We start from the raw sequence: 22183 nt of genomic DNA, 5'->3' as shown, positions 1-22183 counted from the left end.
CTTTTCATTGAAGATTATGATTTTCCTGGTATGCCTCAGGAGAAGACTCATATCCTGACTTATGCTTAACAAATAGTATAAACCCCATATATTCCCTAGTGGAAATAACCTCAATATCAATACACTCAAAATGTTTCATAAATGATAAATGTAGCTGTTCAAATTAAGCCAGTGCAACTACTGATGCTAGTGAAGAGAAAAACAATATATTTTGTAACTGCCTGATCACTATGCTTGTCAGTAGAAGTCAGATCTGTGTGTGTGTGTGTGTGTCTGTGTGTGTGTGTGTGTGTGTGTGCACGTGTGTGCATGCACATAATTTCTGGAGGAAGCTTTCTCTTCACTCTCCATCCTTCTCATAGCTGTGCTATTTTTCAACTGACTCAGATCTTAAAGGTGAAAAATATCATTTTAATAGTATCTTTAGAGTATTCTCCAAATTCATACATCTGTATATGCATACATATATGCATATCCAGCTAAATATATATCCACATACATACATAAAACCACAGTGCTTCTTGACATGCGGTAAACAAGTTGATCAGCTGAGTCCCTCCCTCCACCATGTCAGTTTATTCTTCAACTGGAAGGAAATACTATGCAACCTTAGAACAGATCGGTTTACCAACATTTATTGATAAGCCAGATTCCTGCACAATCTTCTCCCCTTTCACTTACCATATACAGTTCATGGCTAAATCATGGACATATATGATGTCTGACAATTAAGTTCGTGAACTCATCCTAGAAAAAATGCTACATACCTCATTGCTGAATATCACTATGGTCACCTTCGAAGTACTCTCCTTGGGAAGCTATGCACCGACACCATCACCTAGCCCATCCTTCAAAGCAATTTAGAACTCTTTTTCTGGAATGGCTTTGATGTCCTGAATATCACCAAAATGTCTTCCTTTCAATATTTCCTTTATCTTCACATAAAGAAAGAAGCCATTGGGGGCCAGGTGAGTAGGGAGTGTGTTCCAATACAGTTATTTGTTTACTGGCTAAAATCTCCCTTATAGGCAGTGCCATGTGAGCTGGTACATTGTCGTGATGTGAGAGCCATGAATTGTTGGTGAAAAGTTCAGGTCATCTAACTTTCTCATGCAGCCTTTTCAGCACTTCCAAATAGTCAGCTTGGTTAACTGTTTGTCCAGGTGGTACAAATTCATAATGAATAATCCCTCTGATATCAAAAAAGATTAGCAACATCATTGCAACATGTTCGCAAACTTAATTGTCAGTCCTGGTACCTTTGAAGTATATTTCAACCTTGTCCTCTTGTTTTAATTTACATTTTAGCAACTTAGTACAAGTTACTACCATTTCAATTTGTACTGCTGAAATAACCTCATATGCAGAAAAGAATGAATATACCAGGAGTGAAACTGCTATCCCTACAAAGACCTGCTTGCTAGGTTGGCTGTTAGCTTACATCTGGCAACTTGAATTTTGGGAATGTTCCACCATTCACTGAAAAGAGTGACTCAGTGCTAGTAGACTATCTGTGCAAGTAATATGGATTAAGCTGAAAACCTGCTTTCCTTCTAGGAGTTTGGAATTATGGTATATGTTAGGCAGAGGGTGCCTTTGTGTCTAGTATCTCAAGGAATCCTGGACTCCTAGGTTCAGGCAAACTTCTTTAGTAGAAAATATTTCACATGTGTTGTCACAACTTGTTGGTAAAGGAATTAAGCCCATCTGTGTGACTTCACTAAGTGAGGACTCTTGGAATCTAAAGCTTTGTATGCTCTCGATTTTGCCCATGCCCTTTTCCCCTTTGCTAATTTTGCTTTGTATGTTTTTGCTGTTATAAAATCACAGTCTTGCATATGATTAGATGCTGAGTCCCATGAGTTTTGTAGCAAATCATGCAGCCAGGGGTGATTTCTGACACACCACTCACTACTCTTCCGACACACCTCTAATTAGTCTTCCTGCCTCTAAGTTGCCCTCCTTCCAAAAACAAAACATGGCTATGTGATTATGCACCCTTTAAATATTTTCATTAAAACATTTCAATATCCTCCATTACTACAGGACTAGGGTTGAAAAAGCTTATTTTGATAAAGAGCCAGATAGTTTTGAGGGCCGTATAGTCTGTATCACAACCACTGAACTCTGTCCCTATAACACAAAAGCAGCCACAGACAGTACATTAACAAATGAGAATGGCTGTATTCCAACACCAGTGTTTTATTTTATTTTTTTGACACTGAAATTGAATTGAAATAATGTTCACACTAGCTAAACTATCATTCTTCCTTTGATTAAAAAAATATTTAAAAATGCAAAATCAATGTCTAGTACACAGGTCATACAGAAACAGGTAACACATTGGGACTGGCTATGGTTTGCTGACCCCTCTTCTAAAATAAAAGTGGAAATTCTGAACACATCCTACAAGCCCCACATTATCTTAGTAATACCTATCCCTCTAACTATATTTCTCACTATACCCTCCTTCGTACTGTGTGTTCCAGCCACAGGAAGCTCTCAGATCCCTGATCTCTGCTTCACTCTACCACTGGGTGATTGACATAACCCTCTGATTTGCACTCTTCTTCCATTGACCTCTTTATTTAATGAAACGGCATTTGCTAGGCAGGTATAGCATACGTTATTTTATACCTTTGTATCTCCAGTACCTTGCACTGTACATAGCACATGATTTACTCGCAAAATGCATGTTTCCAATTAACTCATAAGTATTAACTGTGTCCGGTGCTGGTCTAGAGACTAGAGGCACAATAAATAAATAAATAAATAAATAAATAAATAAATAAATAAATAAATAAATAAGTGTAATTGAGATTACAGACACTATTGAGGTGAAACAAATATATAATTTAAATGTAATGCAGTAAGCACTAAAATAGCAATGTACGTAGGTTGCTCAGAAAGCATGGAAGAGTATCCCTAGACCTGAGGGTGAAGAGACAGGAGAGAGTGCCAGTGAGTATGAACCTTAATTGTGTTTTGAAGAGTACATAAGGGTTGATAAGATAGGTGACCAGGAAAGAAGTTGAGAAAATTAGAACTAGAGGAGAATTAGAGACATAAAAGACATTTCCAATATAGTGTAGGAAGAGAAGATGGTCCCATACCTCAACCTAGGGCATCAGGAAAGGGAGAAGATAACACCACAGCTCTAATTTTAAAATTGGGTAATAATGGGGTAAGAGTTCCAGAATGGCAGTGGAAGGAGGAGGAGCTCAGTGACCTCTCTTCAGTGAAATAATCATTTAGCTGGTGAAAATTACTTTTTAAAAAGCTGGTAAAATCACTGGAAACTGTACTAAGGACATACAGAAAATGAATAAACATTCATCCAAAAAATCCACTAAAACTCTTTAAGACAAGTAAGCACTACTCCCTACAACCTCCCAATCTTCCCCAGCTCTGTGTGATGGAAATTCTACTCTGAGCACTCTGCTTTAGGAGAGGGAAGCCAAGAAGACGGGGTTCCCTCTCCCCTAAGCTCCCAGTCTATGGCTATGATTTCACCCAGTCAGGGGCAGGTCAACAGTGTTTCTTATTCTCCCTAGGACTGCGTGGTGTAAGTACTATACTGCATATGACAAGGTAAGGATGCGGAGGCCTGACTACCCCCAAACTCCTACTCCAGCTCACCAATAAGACAGAGAGGTTCTACCCAGGGGGGGACAAGCTAAGAAGACCAGATACTACCATCCCCGGCCATGCCTACTTGTAGAGCTGTGGTGTTGCTCAGGGAAAAAGAGGCAATGACCTCACTACCAGCCAAGGTACAGTGGCACACAGGTTCTGCGCAAGGGGAGAGCCAGGGCTTAAGGATGATGAGCTCTACAGGTAATTATTAGGTTGGTGAAAAAGTAATTGTGGTTTTTGCAATTTTTAACCTTTTAAACCACAATTACTTTTGCACCAAACTTATATATATATATAAGTTTGGTGCAAAAATAATATATATGTGCACGCGCGTGCGCGCACACACACACACACACACACACACATATATATATATATATATATATAGAGAGAGAGAGAGAGAGAGAGAGAGAGAGAGAGAGAGAGAATATTAACCAAGTGAAGAAAGACTGGAAAAACATGTTAGGGAAAGAAAACAAACAGAAGAAAAACATAGATAAGAAATGGAAAGTTACAATAAATTCAAATCTTCAGTAAGTAGTTCAGTGTTTGACATTGATGAGACTAAAGAAACAGGTAGAGATGAGCTTTGCTAGCCATACTAAAGAGGTCAGATATAATCCTATAAGGATTGAACAGATAATGATGGATTTAGAAGTGGAATAATGGCCATATTTAAAATTTAAAGAGACAACCCTTTTTTTGACTTTGTGGGAGATAGTTTGGAGAAAGAAACCACTAAAGTCAGAGAGTCCTGCCAGTAATTCAGGAAATGTGAGGAGAGTCTGAACTGACACAAAGAATGTGAAGATGTAGAAAAACATTTAGAAGGAAAATTTTACAATAATTTTTTTTGTGTGGTTATAAATAAATGGGGAATCATGTTGGAAACGTTTTTCTTCAGCTTACTGCAGGTTTTTGAGTTCCCGACTTAGATAAGTGAGATCACCTGCTTCATTCTTTTCAGGTTTTCCTATTATGAAAACAGCAGGGAGGAGTGGAGAAAGATGCAGAAAGGATGCATTCTGACATCCAATTATATTGCTAATCTCTGGAACTGGCAAATGGGAGTCTATTCAGGGAAATGTGCTTCTCGACAGTGGCATCTGACAATTAACGTTAAAATGTGGTTTCCAGCTTGCAAAGAATTTTTGTTTTCAATTGCACAGTTTTAAAGACAAGATTTGGCACTCACTGCTTTCTACAGTAGTGTACTCAAAATCAAAACTTTGCATTAATATAGATATGAGCATATAATGTCCCTTAAAGGTGGATCTATCCATATTAATCTTCAGTTGAATTCAGCAAAGCTAATAAATAGTAAAGTTAAAGACCTTATCCTGGAATACCAGACACTCTAATATTTGACTTGGGCTCACCTTCCAGCTCTGACTCCGGGTGTCAACATTTGCCAGGTCACCACTAGTGCCTTTCACTTACTTGCCAGATTGTTACACCCATATCCTCTCATGCCTTTAGCTGCTTGATCATGCTGCTCCATCGGCCTCCAAAGAAACAAGGATCTTCCCTAATTTTTATACCTGCACAACTACTTATACTTCCAAACCTAGGTAAAATCTCAATGTCTCTTCAAAATGTTTCTTAAATGCTCTAGCCACAACACCATAACCTCAACTGTCCCCAAAAGTGATGTTAGGTTTACCAATTTTCCTACTCACTGCTCTGTATCAATTCTCACATACTTCCAATCTGTCCTTACTCAAGGTCTGACAATTAAGGAACTTTTTGCAACAATGTCGCTAACCTTTTTTTTTTTTTTTTTTTTTTTTTTTTTATCAGAGGGCTTATTCATTATGAAATTGTACCAACTGGACAAAAAGTTAACCAAGTTGACTATTTGGAAGTGCTGAAAAGGCAGCGTGAAAAAATTTGATGACCTGAACTTTTCATCAGCAATTCATGGCTCTTGCATCACAACAATGCACCAGCTCACATGGCACTGTGTGTGAGGGAGGTTTTAGCCAGTCTACAAATAACTGTACTGGAACACCCTCCCTACTCACCTGATCTGGCCTCCAGTGACTTTTTTCTTTACCCAAAGATAAAGGAAATATTGAAAAGAAGACATTTTGATGACATTCAGGATATCAAGGGTAATCCGATGACAGTTCTGATGGCCATTCCAGAAAAACAAAGTTGTTTTGAAGGGTGGACTAGGCACTGACATCGGTGCATAGCTTCCCAAGGGGAGCACTTCTAAGGTGACCATAGTGATATTCAGCAATGAGGTATGTAGCACTTTTGCTAGGATGAGTTTATTAACTTAATTGTCAGACCTCGTGTGTGCACATATGCATATTGCATAAGTATATTTTATGAGAATATATGATCTCACACAGCAAAAATATACATGCTTAGATTTTACTTCAATTTACTGAAATTTATTTATAGGATGTAATATTTGGGTGCACGGTTTCCTGGAGTAAGAGTGTCTTAATCTCTCAGAGCCACAGTTACCTCATCAGCAAGACGTAGTTGATAATAGCACTGACCTTAAGGAATAGTTCCCAAACCTGTCTTTACATTGAAATTACCTGGGATGCTTCAAAAAAATACTTGTTTTTAGACAAGCCCAGGATGTTGCCTGGGCTTTAGACATTTAAACACATCTCCTCATGATTCTAATGTTCATACAGGCTTGGGAATGACTGCCTTACGGAGTTGTTGTGAGGATTACCTGTGGTCATGCACATGTAAGTTAATAGCACATTGCTTAGCGAATACTACACATTTCATACAAAAGTCAGTATTATTATCTGTGGCCCTTTTGAATGGAAAAAACATACTTTACTTATTTTTGTCCATGGCACATAGGTGAGATACTTAATACAGGGATGGTGGAACTCAATAAATCCTTTTTGATTAAATAAATTAGAGTAAATCAGTATTAGATGCAGATCCCTCAAAACAAGAGCTCTCAGTTCTCTAGGGAAAGGCAGCAGACACACAGATAACTACAGCAGAACACAGCATGGGACACCTGAGCTCAGAGCAGTATGGCCGGCATGGCTGAGAATCAGACAAATACTTTTCCCCTGACTGAAACAATGAGCTTATAAAAAAAAGATGAAAGAGGAGGCGGAAGAGGAGGATAATAGTATCTAACATTTATAAAGCACTTGGTTCTCTAGGAGGCATTGAACAAAATGATGAAGTCCAATGTTATGATAAAGTTAAGACCCAGAAGTTGAAAAATGTGCCCCAAATTATACTGGTCAGTGGTAAACCCAGGCTTGATTTCTAAGCTTTTAACATTCTAGGTTCAGAGTACTTAACTGCTGTGCCGAACTGTTAAGAACAAAGACTATCCACACCTCTTGTCAAAGAAGTTTTACATGGATTTCTTATGCAGAAATCCATGAATTCAGTGACATAAAAATCTGCACACTACGCAGTGTTTCTGCACCCATCAGTTACCCAATTCTCAGTCCAATCACTACTATGTTAAAAATAAATTATGATGAAATTGGAACAATTGAAAATCAATAATGAATAAACCTCCCAATACATTTTATACACACTTCGTACAAAACTTAAGTTTCATACTTAATCTTAAGATGGCTCACAGACCTAATTATAAGGGCTAAAAAGTATAAAACATCTAAAAGAAAACAGAGAGGCAAACCTTTATGACCTTGGGTGAGGCAAATACTTCTTTTCTTTTCTTTTTCACTTTTTTATTTTTTTTAAGGAGGGCACAGCTCACAGTGGCCCATGTGGGGATCGAACCAGCAACCTTGGTGTTATTAGCACCGCACTCTAACCAACTGAGCTAACCGGCCACCCTTAGGCAAATATTTCTTAGACACAAAAAGCTCTAATATCAAAGAAATATTTGTAACTTTGACATCATTAAAAATAAAACATATTTTTTCTCTTTGAAAGTTACAGTTAAGAAAATGAAAAGCCAACAGTGCAAGACATGATTTTGCAAAATATATATCTGATAAATAACGTAGAATACATAAAAAAAACATTAAAATTCAATTATTAGAAAACAGACACATCAGTACAAAAAATAAAACAAAATGTGTAAAAGAGTAAGACATTTGAATAGATCTTTCAACAAAGATATACAAATGTAAATAAGTATGTGAAAAGTATTCAACAGCAGTAATTTTAGGAAAATGCAAATTATAACCATATGCTCTACTACTACACATGCAATAGGCTAAAATTTAAAAGACTGGTCAAAGTAAATATTGGCAGGAAAGAAGATAATGTAGACCTCTTATACTTGCCTCAGGAGGATGCAATGGTACATCCAATTTAGAAACAATTTTTCAGTTTCTTATAAAATAAAACATATTTACCATATGACCTAACTATTCTATTCCAAGGTTTATCCATGAAAAATAAAAATATATGTCCATACAAAGACCTCTGTGTGAGTGTTCATAGCAGCTGTATTCATAATAGTCCCAAACTGGAAACAACCAAATGAAATTAGATGAAGTGAAATTGGAAAGAAACAAATGATTGACAGATGCAACAGCATGAATAAAAACTCAAAAAGCATTATACTGAGTGTTTCTATTTCTATGACATGCTAGAAAAAGTAAAACAATAGTTTTAGAATGGGGAGAGCGGCGTGACTGCAAAGGGGCCCAAGGTAACTTTCTTTTTTAATTACAGAAATGTTATAAGTCTGGATTATGCTGACAATTGTGCAATGTGTATGTATGTGTGTGTGTGTGTGTGTGTGTGTAGACATATATACACACACACACACACATATATATTTATATGATATATGTATACATATGTCAAAATTCAACAAATTCTTCAATTTAAATGATTAATTTATTGAACGAAAATTCTACCTCAATAAAACAGATTTTAATATGAATAAATGAATGAACAAATAAACATTTTCTATCTGGTGGGGAACCAGGGTGTGTGGGAGGTTAGACTACAAAAACAAAGATTACAAATGGTGGTGCTTTAGAACATTGGGCAATACCCATAAGTCTCCACTTACCTGAAATAGCCATAAACGCCCTATAGAAAGTGCTACATTTAGATTATTTATGGCTATATAAACTGCATCTAACTCCGTGTCTGACACATAGAAGTTATTTGAGAAACATTCATTGAATGCATTCATTTCTGCTTAACCCCAGCTGATTGATTCAACCTTGCAGACTAGTATTTCTATTTGTGCAATTAGAGCCTTTGACTAATATACGTTTCTCTCACCAGAGAGAGTAAACAGGTGAAAGTTCAAAATAGGGAATGCTATAATTTACTGTATACAATTGTGAATGAAAATCCTACCACTGTTTTGGAAAATCCTAATTAATGTTAAGTAAAGCCCAACTAGAGTATGAGAGAAAACTAGCCAGAGTTACGAAATAAAATGTACTGATAGCCAACATCTCAGGATGCCACAGCACCTTCATACATGGATATTGGAAAGAAACTGACTTTCCACGTTTTCCTTGAGATGATGAGAGGATTCCCACTGCCATGCCCAGGGAGATTCATCCTGTGGATTCCATTCATATCCCTCTTATCGAAACACAACAGTTCCTCTCAATCCTCTCTCAGGCTTGCCTATGACCAACATGGAAAAGGGGATAAGAAGTTTATCCTTCTATTTCTGTCTGCATATGTTTCCAAAAACAAATGGGAAGGGAACATGGCAGCAGCGGACATTTGCCAGGCGCCTCCAGCAGTAGGTTCACAGCCCTCTCTGTACACACACCCCTTCTGCAGCATGTGATGATTTCCATATTGCAGGTAGAGAAACAGTTTAGAGAGGTCATGCAACTCAGTTCAGATAGGAAGAGCCTGGATTATAGCCAAGCTTCCTTCAAAACCCCAAACACTTGGTTATCAAAATATGATCAAAAGAAAGTAAAGCTTTTACCTTTTTTTTTTTGGGGGGGGGGGAATAATAATAGCTAATGCTTGTGCAATTAATAGGTGCCAGACACTATTGTAAATTTATAGTTTACTTGTATCGACTCATTAACTTCTCAAAGTAACTGTATGATATAGAAGCTAACATTAATCTCATTTTACAAATGAGGGAAAACAGACATATGTTCACTCAGTTCCAAATCCATACTGAAATTGACAGCCAGTAGTAAACACAGAGGTCTGGATCCAGAGTCTCAGCTTTTAAGTGCTGCACCGTTCTGCCTCTTGTTTGGGTTGGAGGTGAAGAGAATGAGTCTAATTTTGAATAAAACACAGGCTTAATAAAGGTCCAAAATAGGTGACACCAATCCAAAGACTCTCATTCTTTTCTTTTATTACACAGACTATTCGAGTTTGCCTCTCTTTTCACAGCCTAGTTGATAATTTCAAATGAGAAAAGTTTTTTACCCCATTAAGTAGCAATAGTTTCCAGTCTCATTAAATTGGTTATTAAAAAGAAATATGAAAATATTAGATTGTGATATGGTTTTGGGAGAATCTATTTTCTGAGAATAATATTTCTATATCACCAGACTCATTTCTCTGTCCTTTTGTCCTATATTCACTTTACAGTGGAGACATTTAAGCTGGTAACTGGTAAAAGAAAAAGAAAACAGAATCAGAACCAGAACCTGTGGGCCTCCTGATCAGTCAGAACCACCTACACGGTGTCAAGTTGTTGCCAGCATGCGCTCACTGGCTGGAAAGATAATCCACCCAGGAACCATGGAGGGGGATACTTCAGAGAGGGAAAGCTGATTTCCACATGTACACCAGCAGGAGCTTGAAACTTTCCCCCACAAACAAAGAGAAGCATTATTTATAAAACTATTGGTACATTTCTCCAACAATTATTAGCATCACCATTAATGTTTCTCAAGAGTGGCACCATCCTGTCTTCCTAATCTCTTCTCTTTTCACATATACCATGCATTTCAGCAAGTTCCTATGACAATTTTTTAAATAGCCATGCATGTTCAAAACACCCTACCTTTGGCTAGGATGTTTTCTCAGTGAAGACAGCATTTTTCACTTATGCAGTGACTCTTTCCTTCTTTCTCTTCCTGTCCTTTCTACAAGTATTTACTGAGTAACTACCAAGTGCAGGCTTTGGTGCAATGCCTCCAAGGTTTAATCTAATGCCACTTGTCGCAATGTAGTAATAGCCTTACTGATCTTTGACCCTCCCCTCACTGACCCCTGCCCCAACAGTGTTAGATGAAGTGCTTATAAAACACTTGCCGTGTTGTATTAAAATTAATTATAAATTAGCCTGTCTTCCTAACTAGACTGAAGGCAGGGCAATTTGTCATCCAATTTTTTATTTCTTATGCCTCTTGCAAAATGTCAGCTGCGGTAAGACGGAAAAAAGGATGTTAAATAATAAATGCAAATACCCTCTTTCAGAGGTCCATATGCAAATGCAATAGTAGTAAGTTAAGTGAAAGGGATGGAAGGGAACTCAGATCATCCGATTTCAAATGCTGGTTCTTACTACTACACTAGTGTTCACAGAATTTCAAATTTAAGAAAATAACCAAACCCTTTCACATCAGATGAATTAAATGCCTTGGGTCTTGCAATTTAAAGTGTGGCCCATAGTTCATCATAGTCAGCACTCTTTTGGACCTTGTTTGAAAGGCAGACTCTCCAAGACCTACTGAACCCGCCAATCCTTTTAACAAGATACACAGATGCCCCTTACACATGATGAAATGTATGAAACTCCAAGCAGAACATCCTCATTGAGGGTATTATTGTTAAAACAGCTAGAATTGAACAGGGAATCTATAATTGCATGAGTTCAGAGCCCTGAAATGATTTCAGTCACCTAGTTCACTCCACCTCACCTTCCAGTTTATTTCAACATTAGCAATAAATCAAGTTGCACCCTTGGCTAACACCACAATGTTCCTAAGACTGAAAAACAATTACATCATTAACTCAAATTTTCCTTCTGAAGGTCTCTTAGAAGAGTGGACATAGAGAAGAGAAAGGGCAAAAAAATAGAGACAAAGAATAAAGAAGGAACTAAAACAAGATGTGGGAAAATACATATTAGTTTAGAGATAGGAATCTGACATGTCTGGGAATCAGATAGCATATAAAAAAATCAACCATTATCAGGATTGAGAAGGGGATTTTACAAGAGTAAGAATTCTGTGAGGAGGGATAAAACCTGTCTTGGAGTGCTGTAAACCTTAATCATTGAACATCTATCATTAGAGGCAATGCTGTGAGGGAGATTAGCCAATATCATGCAAGAGACTAAAATCGAAGGAGTTACAGGACCCTTCTAATGGGAAGGTTCTATGTTGTTGAAAATTGATGTAATGACTTGGCTTGATTGGACTTGTTTCACAAATGGGGTTAAGTCCAAATGACAATGGTAGAGATTGAGATACCTGCAGTCGCTCTTTAAGAGACATATCAGGGACAATCATTGAAGAGCTAGTGTTGTCTAGTGAAAGACTCCCAGGGTGTACTACTTAGGGATTCTGCTCTTGCCCTCACAAGCTGTACATTCCTTACTGTAAACTATGAAATTTATGGAGAACTCTCCTTTTTAAAATTCCTCTAAATTCCTCTAAATGTCTGTTGCATCAGCTTTCTATGCAATTACCTTCAGAAGTAATTGTTTTTCCTCTTTCATTATGCATAGGTTAACAAACACCCTATTAACCAAGTAAAAGCAGTGGAATGGCATGAAATAAATCAAGTAAATTCATGAATATGCTTCTGAAATGTCTCCTGTCGTGACAAAAGGGAATATTTAAATATGTTGCCAAAAAATAAGTATTTAAAGGAAAAAACTACTTGCTCTTGTTTTCTGAAATTATACTTGGCATAACCATTAAGATAAGGAATATGGAAACAACGTATTTTAAAAAATTGTATAATGAGTTAAATCATTGTATGTTTTTTCACTGTTCTTTATTTTCATTGTGCATTTTTATACACACACACACACACATATATAGCTGTTGTTGTTGTTGTTGTTGTTTAATAGACACTAGTACAATTGTTCTACATTTTAATTAGAGATGAAAGCTACTTGAATATGGTGTATGTTCCTGCGCAGTACTTCTAGGGTGCTCAAATTTGACTTCATACCATTTCTAATCTGTAATTTTAGAATCTGAATTCTGATCAGAAACACGTGTTGAACTTGCATGTGCTCATAAGAAACTGAAGATGTCTCACATTGAAAGAAACACACACATATATTTTAATGTACTGAAAATAGAAGTATATAGGACCTAAAGAAACCAGTGAATGGAGTTGGCGGCTGTTGTGTCAACTGAACTGAACTGGTTGTATCCCAGGCAAGTCCCACAAGGAAAGTGATTTCCTCCAGAGGTCTCACGATGGTGCCACTGCTCCATATGTACCCCAAGCCAGGAAATGTGCAAAGTCTGCTGAACCTAGTAAAGACTGGGGGCCCCTCTCAGTGGTAGTCCGGCTTGCTAAACCAAGACACACTAAGCCATGCTACATAATAAATAGGACAAGAATAGGTAAGGAAGGTCAGCAATTCAAGGTCTCCCCCACACTTTGAGGCCCAAGGAGAAATATTCTGGTGCCTGTCTAAAATTAGTTGTCTTCATTTTGATTTTCTGCACAATAATCCCCACTTGTGAAATAATCTTATTCTTTAACATTCCTTAGTTTATAGACCACTGCTTCAAAATGTCTTTGCAAATATATAATGATTATTATTTACTACAACAATAAGACAGTGGTGAGCAAATCTTGCAAGAGTAGCCCTCTAGAGACTGAAGACTTGCTACAAACAAAGTATTTAGGGCTCATTCAGGATGGCAAATAGGTTTATTTTGAGTACCGGCTGTCACTAACTTTTAGGAGTTGTTTCAAATCTTGGAATGACTATGATTTTGAGGCTAGATCCAAGCTCAGTGGGAAAAGGCACCATGACCCATTAGACAGGTATGGAATAGACACAGAGTGTGGGTTGGGGACACACAAAGATATTTACTTTTTAAAACGTGTTTACAATACCTGGCTTAAACCATTTAAAATGTTTTGTTTTCCTATGTGATAAGTCACAACATTTTTTTTTCAAATATGGAATTAGTGGTAAAATGTGGTAAATATGGTAAATATATTTAAAAAACATTTTAAATTATAAACATTTTCTAAAAATTAGTTGTAATACCACCATTACCCTGAAAGTTACAGAATATACTTCAGTTTTTTAATAAGTGAATAGAGTAAGAAATAAAAAGACAGAAACTTGGGACAAGCAGGGTATGCCCAACACAACCAGAGAAAGCTGGTTGTTATTCCCTAAAATTTCCAACCATTCCCTAAAAGTGCTTAGACTAGTAGAAGGTAAGGGTCAATACAGAAAGCAGTGGTCCTTAAGTCTTTAAGATTGTTTGGAAGCTTACAGACCATTTGATAATCTGATAAATTATACAAGCTCCTATCCAAGTGTCCTATAAAATAATGAAAAATATCTGAGGAGTCAATATCTTCCTGAAATGCATCCGTTGACTTGAAATCCCTTGCTAAAACATGAAGGAATCAGGAATGTTGGTCAAATGGAAAAATAAATAAATAAAACATAACAATTGCTCAGCTTAGTGCTTGACGGATAATGCATAATCAATAATCTTGAACAAATTAATAAACAGGAAGTCAGGAAACAGATTGAAGTTATACAACAATAGGTCAGTCACTTTTAAACTCTGATTGTGGTTTCTTTAAAAAAAGTTTTGTACTTTTAGTGATTGTCAGTATTTGGGATATTCCCAAAGTTTTTGGAGCAAATTAACATGTATTAAATTTAAAATTGTCATGATTTTTGATAAGACACATATATGTCTTTTTACACTCTGCATGTCTACTCCATTATCTGGTAAATAATGAAAAAAATAGGTGAGGCTATTTGGCTTTTGTGTTTCAAGCATGGAAGCAAGAAGTCTGAAAAGTTAGGTTAATTTGGACAGAATCAATTAATTTTCTTCTATATCCTACCACAGAACATACCCGTATCCTACAATTTTAAAAACTAGTGGGATGGATCACAAGAGTATAGGAAATCAGAAAAGAAACCTCTGTCCCAAATAAATCCCAATTCTAACCTGTAAGTATCTTACGTGTGAACTGAAAACACTTATGTTTTTAAGGAAATGCATTGAATTTAGTTACCAACATGCATTATGTGTTTTTTGTAAGTCACCAAGTTATATTTCCAGCTATGTATGTTTGCCCTTTAGATCTTTGAATGTATTAGAAAATATTTATTAAAAGTATAATCTACAAATCACTCAAAGATACAAAGTAGGAATTTAACTGGGGAAAATGTTATATAGTAAAGTCAAAAGACAGAGGAGAATTATACTCTGCCACTTACCAGTTCTATGATTTCAGAAAAGTCTTTTTAACTTCTCTAGGTCTTGTTTTTCTGATCCATGAAGAAGTGACATTACCTGCCCTCACTGATTCATCAAATTATTTTGAGACACAAATGAATGTTTTGAAAACCTTGAAGTTTACTGAATCATGTAAAAAAGTAAAATGAGTTACCCCTCTAACCATTTGGCAAGGTGCCTTCACTTTTAGGGCCAAAGCTCATTTAACTGGATGTAAATTGACACACAGCAAATGAATGGCATTGAAAATGCTTTATTCATTAAAAAAAAATGGTTTAACATGTGAATGAGATAAATGTAAGTTGATGAGAGACAGATGTACAGAAATTATCTCAAATTACACGAGGGTTTAAAAATTAAGAGGCAACAGCTTCACAAAATTCCCTACTGAAGACTCAAATCATCAGAAACTAATTTGACACTTGTTGGTATCCATACGTGGAAATTTATGAGGCAATGTTCCTGTTTTTAAGAGTAGACAACAGTGGAGACACCAAGTTGAACACATCTGGTTTTTAGAGAAAAATACCAATGAGAACACGTGCCATTTTGATGTCTGAGTGTCACAAGAAATGGGTGCATCTGGTCTATCACCACACATGCCAGAAATATTGTCAGAATATTGATACAGTGGTATAAATATATGTTACAGAAATAGTTACCAAAGGAATAACTATACATTCCTGTCAAATAGACTTGATCCATTATACTCTCACAAGCATGTTCAATTTAAAATAAAGAAGTAAGTAGAACAGTGATGCTTTCAATCTGTTAAAAATTTGCTTTGCAAATAAATATTTTGGTGGCCTTGAGTAAGTGTCAAACTTCTCAAGGCCTCAATACCCTCATTGTGAAGTGAATCCTACAACTTCTCTCTGTCTCATAGGGATTATGATCCATCCCACCAGTTTTGAAAACTGCAGGATACAGGAATGTTCTGTGGTAGGAAACAGAAGAAAATTGACTCTGTCCAAACTAACCTAACTTTTAAGCCTTGTTGCTTCCATGCTTAAAATACAAAAGCCAACTAGCCTCACTTATTTTTTCGTTATTTACTAGATAATGGAGTAGACACGCAGAGTTTAAAAGGACACATATGTATCTTAAAAGGATCAAATAAAATAATGTACTGGGTCAGTATAAAATGTTTATATATATATATATATATATATATATATATATATATATATATATATATATATTGCACATAAGGCATTATTTTATCACTAGACTAATTAACTCATAAGCAATAATTTAATTAATTCACCATTTTATTTCAAACACTGAATGTCACATGGTATTAATAACTTGATTTTATTCAATAAATAACAGAGATAATCACAAAGCCAGCATCCTTCAATGGAGATCTAATATGTCATAGTTCTTTTCATGAAACAAATGGAAGCATCCAAATTGAATGTCTCAGCATATTGGAATGTGGGGAAAAGGATGGATACTAGGAACGAAAAAAAAAAAAAAAAGCCTATCCATCTGAGACCTAAGGTTAGGACATCGACAAAGTGTTCTTAAGTACCAGAGGACAAAGCAAGATGGGATATTCAATATGTGCTACGACGAGTAGCCTATTTTTGACAAGGACACTAAGAACAGACAAGGGGGAAAGGATAATCTCTTCAATAAATGGTGTTGCGAAAACTGCACAGACAGATGCAAAAGAATGAAACTTATGACACTCACAAAAATTAACTAACACTGTATTGAAGATTTACATGTAAGGCCTGAAACCATAGAATTCCTGGAATAAAACAGGGAAAAAGATACTTGACACCGTTCTTGGCTATGATTTCTTGGATAAGAAACAAAAACACAGGCAATAAAAAGTACAATAAACCAGCAGAAAAGTATCAAACTAAAGAACTACTGTATCTGAAAAGAAACAATAAATTGAAAAAGCAGCCTACAAAAATGGAAGAAAATATTTTCAAACCATATAACTGATAAAGTGTTAATATCCATAATATATGAAGAACGCATACAACACAATAGCAGAAAAGCAAACAAAATAATCCAATTCAAAAATTGGCAAAAGAACTGAACATATTTTTTTTTTTCCAAACAAGACATACAAATGGTCAATAGGTATATGAAAAGGTACTCAACCTCATTAACCCTCAGGGAAATGCAAATCAAACCCCAATGAGATATAGTCTCAGACCTGTTAGGATGGCTATTATCCAAAAGACAAAATATAACACATGTTGGCAAGGATGCAGAGAAAAGGGAATCCTTATATATTGCTGGTGTGAATGTAAATTGGTACAACTATTGTGGAAAACAGTATGTCAGTTCCTCAAAGAATTAAAGATAGAACTACTATATGATCTAACAGCACCAATCCTGTGTATATATCTGAGGAAATTAAAATCAGTATCCCAATGATATCTCTGTATTGCCATGTACATTGTAGCATTATTCACAATAGCCAATATATTAGAAGTTAGAAATCAATTTAAATGTCCTTCAATGGATGAACGGATAAAGAAAATGTGGTATTTATGTATACACAATGAATTATCATTCAGACAAAAAAAGGAAATTCTGCTCTTTGTGACAACATGGTTGGAACTGGAGATCTTTAGACTAAGTGAAATAAGCCAAACAAAGACAAATACTGCATCATATCAATTATGTAGAATATGTGGAATCTTAAAATACACATACAAACAACTGTCACCCCCAAAAAAATTATAGAAACAGAGGATGGTGGTTGCTAGAGTCAGGAAGAAGGGAAAATTGGGTGATGGGTGTCAAAGCATACAAATCTGCACTTATAAGAGCAATATGTTCTGAGGATCAAATGTATAGCATGATGACTATAGCTAGTAATAGGGCATTGCACAATTCAAAGTTGCTGAGAGTAGAACTATATCATTCTCACCACAGACACAAAAAAATAAGAGCTAAACTTGTGAGGTGATGGGTATGTTAATTATCTTGATCTTGGTAATCACTCCACAATGTATATGTACATCAAATCACCATGTTACATACTTTAAATATATACAGCTATGTTTATCAATCATTCATCAATAAAGCTATAAAATATCCAACTCCTAAAAAGGATAATGTGTAGTAGGTATCTTTAACATTTAACATTTTTAAGCAATTTTAGTGAATTACTTCAGTTAGATACATGCTCAATAAAAACTGTAAGTTAAAAATGAGAAAACATTTTTATCATAATGTAGACTAAAATGATAATACACATATATACATATGAATGTACACATATTTATAAGGAAAATATCACTTTTGGCATGCACATATAGAAAATTATTCATTTAAATTTTGAAGAAAATATAATTAAAGGATACCTTTATGTTTTAAAATTATGTGAAAAATCAGTATATCATATATAGTACATAGTATAGTACCATATATGTTAATGACAAGGCAGATTATACCTAGAACAAAAGGAACTAGGTAGAAATATTTCAAAATATTGTGTGTTTCTTCTTCGTGATGGGATTCTTAATGTTTTATATTGGCTTTATACTTTTTGACACGTTTTGAAATCTGCCCACAATGAGAAAATGATACTTTTGGAATAAAAAATGAGGTGTATTTATAAAAGTAAAATGAGAGCAGCAAAATGGAGTAGGTATTCCAGAGAATATCAGCTCCAAGTGCAATCAAGGAGGAGAAAAACAAACTCAAGTCCTGGGCAACTAATAGCAGGGCCTCACTTCCTTTTTTAGTAGAGAATATTTACTGCTGCTGGGAGCCTTCCCAATTCAAAAGCCAGTTCCCAAACATTAACAAGTACACTGAATTTGTCAACATGTCTTGCAACTGTCAGCACATACCATTATTTTTAAGTGCTTCAGCAGCAAACATTGCTCCTTCAAAGTCTATCTTTAGTAAAACCCATCAAATCTATTCAAAATTGAACAGATTATCAGGTAAATGACTGCAAGTGTAATCTTTTACTTTTTATCTCAGGGTTCAGCAAAATGTTACCGAAGGTATTTTGTTGGCTCATTTTCAAAGGCGCATGGTTGAATTTCTGTGCTCACATACTCTTTAGGGCTACGTGCATCAGTTTCTAATTTATGTCTATTCATGCATATATGTTCACACATATATATGTATGCATTATGTATGCATTCATTCATTCACCACTCATTAATTTAGCAAATGTTTACGCAAGACCTAAATGTAAACTGTTGCTATAGTAATAAACAACTCAGATAAGTTTACTGCCATCAAGGTGAGCGGATGAGTACACTATAGTGGCAACTGTTGGTTGCCTCCCCATCAATAACCCCCTTCCTTTTTAATTTCTATCTAAAAGAAGTAATATTTCACAATAGAAGCTGAAGACACTAAGATCACAATTTGCATGGATACATGACTAAGTTTGGGAAGACTTCTTAAAAAAATTTCTCCTTCATAAAAATGGTGACACTGAGGACAAGTGCCTCCCCCCTTCTTCTCTGACTTTGTACACAGTTGGATGAAGACAGCATGTAGATTTTTACTCATTGTCATGATACAATGAGGAATCAAAGCTTAGAACAAATTAGTAAGTTGAGGATTGTGACATGGAAAGTAGGAAAAACAAACAATTATTAATAAATAAAAATCTCTGGGGGCTTGTTGACATTGTTTAGCTCCTGGATAAGCTATAAAATTGTCATGCTTCTAGACCTCTTGTTATTTTACTTATTAAAAACCCTTCTGTTAAACAGTTTTTTGGGGGAGTGTGTACACTGAAGTCATCCTATTTTGTGCAACTTCATGGTCTATTCATATATAAATGCTCCTCTTAAAGTGGCATGAAATAATGTCACTTACAAGACTTACAAATAGCATCTCATTTTCAAGTCAAAAAGACTTTCAACAAACCTCATTTTGTTAATTTCCAAAAACTGATGTTACTAACCTATATTCAACAACTGTAATATTACAAAATAAATAAACCACTGAAAATGATTGGATCTCCTCATTTTCTTCTCCTCACTTTTCTTTCTATAACTCTTATAACTCTTCAGTTTGAGAAATGAAACTCAAAAGATTTAAAAATCCTCATTTGATTTTCTATCTTTACATACATCTGTCATACTAATACCTAAAATGTATCAGCTCTAGGGAGATTGATTTCCTTTATTATACATCTGATGTTATTAAGTTAAACTAATACACAGAAAACTAGACATTTCTTTGCAAATGAAAACACACACATCCCCCTCCCCCCCAATTTCAATTATTTGTTGTTTATGACTGCAAAAAGCTAAGACCAAACTGAATGTAAGGGTTAAGATACACTGAGCTCAAGAGTCTCGGTATGAAAGATTAGGCAGGAAAATGCCTTGTTTCATACTTTTATCTTATTTATTTATTACGTACAGTGAGAAGAGTGCTGAGAAGTAGGGATCGGTAAGAATTAATTAACAGTTTCCTTGGTGTTCTGGGTAATGTCTTGTTATAAATGAGGTCAAAGGAATGGCAGGAAGCATATTTATGGAAGAGCAAATGGTAAAGTGTGGCTCATAAGGAATGAGTATTTAATAAATATTGGTTGACATAATAGGGAAACCTTTCCATGACTCTTTGCTAAAAGCGAAGGTGCCAAAGAAATGAGATAAATCATTTCTTATTGTTCCCACTGGAAAACTGAAAGATTTTCCAACTGTTAAATAAAACATGGTATTCATTACATTGTCTTTCGTCCCCCAGCTTCTGTGGTCACATAAGTTTCTTCTTATCTTCTTATTTGGACCTTCTTTGTTCACTCTTACAGAACTTGTGCTATTATATTTAGGACCCACCTGGCTAATTTTGGATAACCTTCCCATTTCAAGATTCTTAATTTAATCTGCAAAGTCTCTTTTGCCATCAAAAGATAACATTACCAGTTTCCAGAGATTACCAAATGGATATTTGGGGGAGGGGGGCCATTATTCAGTCTACCACAGCATAGTTTGTGGTAAATGTCTAACTATGCATAGGTCTTGACTTGACAGACTTGTAAAGAAAAATATAACTATCGATAACCAAAATCAATCAACAATGATTACCTATGAAGACTTTTAATAATAAAGAGATTCATGGAGGATCACTGGAAGTTAAGAACATACATAGGTCACCAATAGACTTCATCTCTGCAAACTTGCTCAACATATATTTTCCTTAATATAAATATTCCAAAAGACAATATTCCTCAGCATTGAACCAAAGTAATTGAAGGTTACAAAGGGGCTTTAAATACTTTGTAATAATGCTTGCCTTTGATTAAGACTGTACCCAGGAAACCATATCTGCATTTATATCCGTTAATTAAGTAGGCAAGAAAATGAAAGCATCTTAAATGCAGTCAAATAGAACTCTATTTCTCATGAAAATCAGGAAATTCAAGCTAAATTATATTTTAGATAGTGTACTTATTGGAAGGGGAAGGGAAAAAGAGGCTCACCTTAAATAATAAATCCTTCTTCCCATAGCGAAGCTCCTTCAGCTGGGCTTGGATTTTTTTTGACTGCAAGAGCAGAAACATGGATTAGTGCCTTAATTTCATTTATATTTTTCACACTTGAAGATTAAAATTCTTTCAGACTGCACACAAATGAATTTTGCAGACATGTTTGGCTACCACACTGAAATATGTTCTCTTAAAACACAGATGACAATCATGTATTCACATTTTTCCAGAGCAGAACCAATTTCAAATATTCTAACTTGATACTTCAGTCACTTGTCTTTCTGCATCTGCAATTATCAGTTCTGATTCCTCAGTAGTAGAAGTAGAACACAAACAAATATATTGTCAGAGTTACATGAAAATAATGATAATTGATACTATAATTGAGTGGGGATGTAAAATAATACAGTCACTTTGGGAAACAGTTTGGCGGTTTCATATAAAACTAAACATACACATACTGCGTTATACAGCAAAATCTTTCTAGGTATTTGACCGAAATAAATTATAAGATATACATGAAAGTTTATAGTATGTATATATTCATAATAGTTAAATAACAACCCACAGGTCTATTAACTGGTAAATGTAAACAAATTAGAGACACCAGATCTCTCTCTCTCTCTGTCTCTCTCACTCACTCACTCCCTTTTCCTCTCTCCCTCTCATTACCACCTTCCCTTATCTCCTTGTCTCCTTCCTTCTTTCCTTCTTTTCTCATTTCTTTTCATTTTGCTTTATTTTCCTTCTCTCTTATCAG

The 22183-nt window shown here is 35.4% G+C and overlaps 1 protein-coding gene across 6 annotated transcripts in view; it reads right to left on the bottom strand.

Moving 5' to 3' along the window:
• Nucleotides 1–22183, bottom strand: part of LUZP2 (leucine zipper protein 2) — a 463398-nt gene that overhangs the window by 84158 nt on the left and 357057 nt on the right. For all 6 annotated transcript variants that reach the window (XM_074336147.2, XM_074336145.2, XM_019742592.3 and 3 more), the window contains one exon: nucleotides 21418–21480. In XM_074336147.2, coding sequence (XP_074192248.2) covers nucleotides 21418–21480 — 63 coding nt within the window. The remainder of the gene's footprint in view (nucleotides 1–21417; nucleotides 21481–22183) is intronic.

Source organism: Rhinolophus sinicus, chromosome 14 (assembly GCF_057876585.1).
Source record: "Rhinolophus sinicus isolate RSI-liver-muscle chromosome 14, RSI-T2T, whole genome shotgun sequence".
NCBI classification, from domain to species: Eukaryota; Metazoa; Chordata; class Mammalia; order Chiroptera; family Rhinolophidae; genus Rhinolophus; species Rhinolophus sinicus.
Note: the sequence above shows the minus strand (reverse complement) of the source record. Positions and strands in the feature narration are given on the sequence as shown.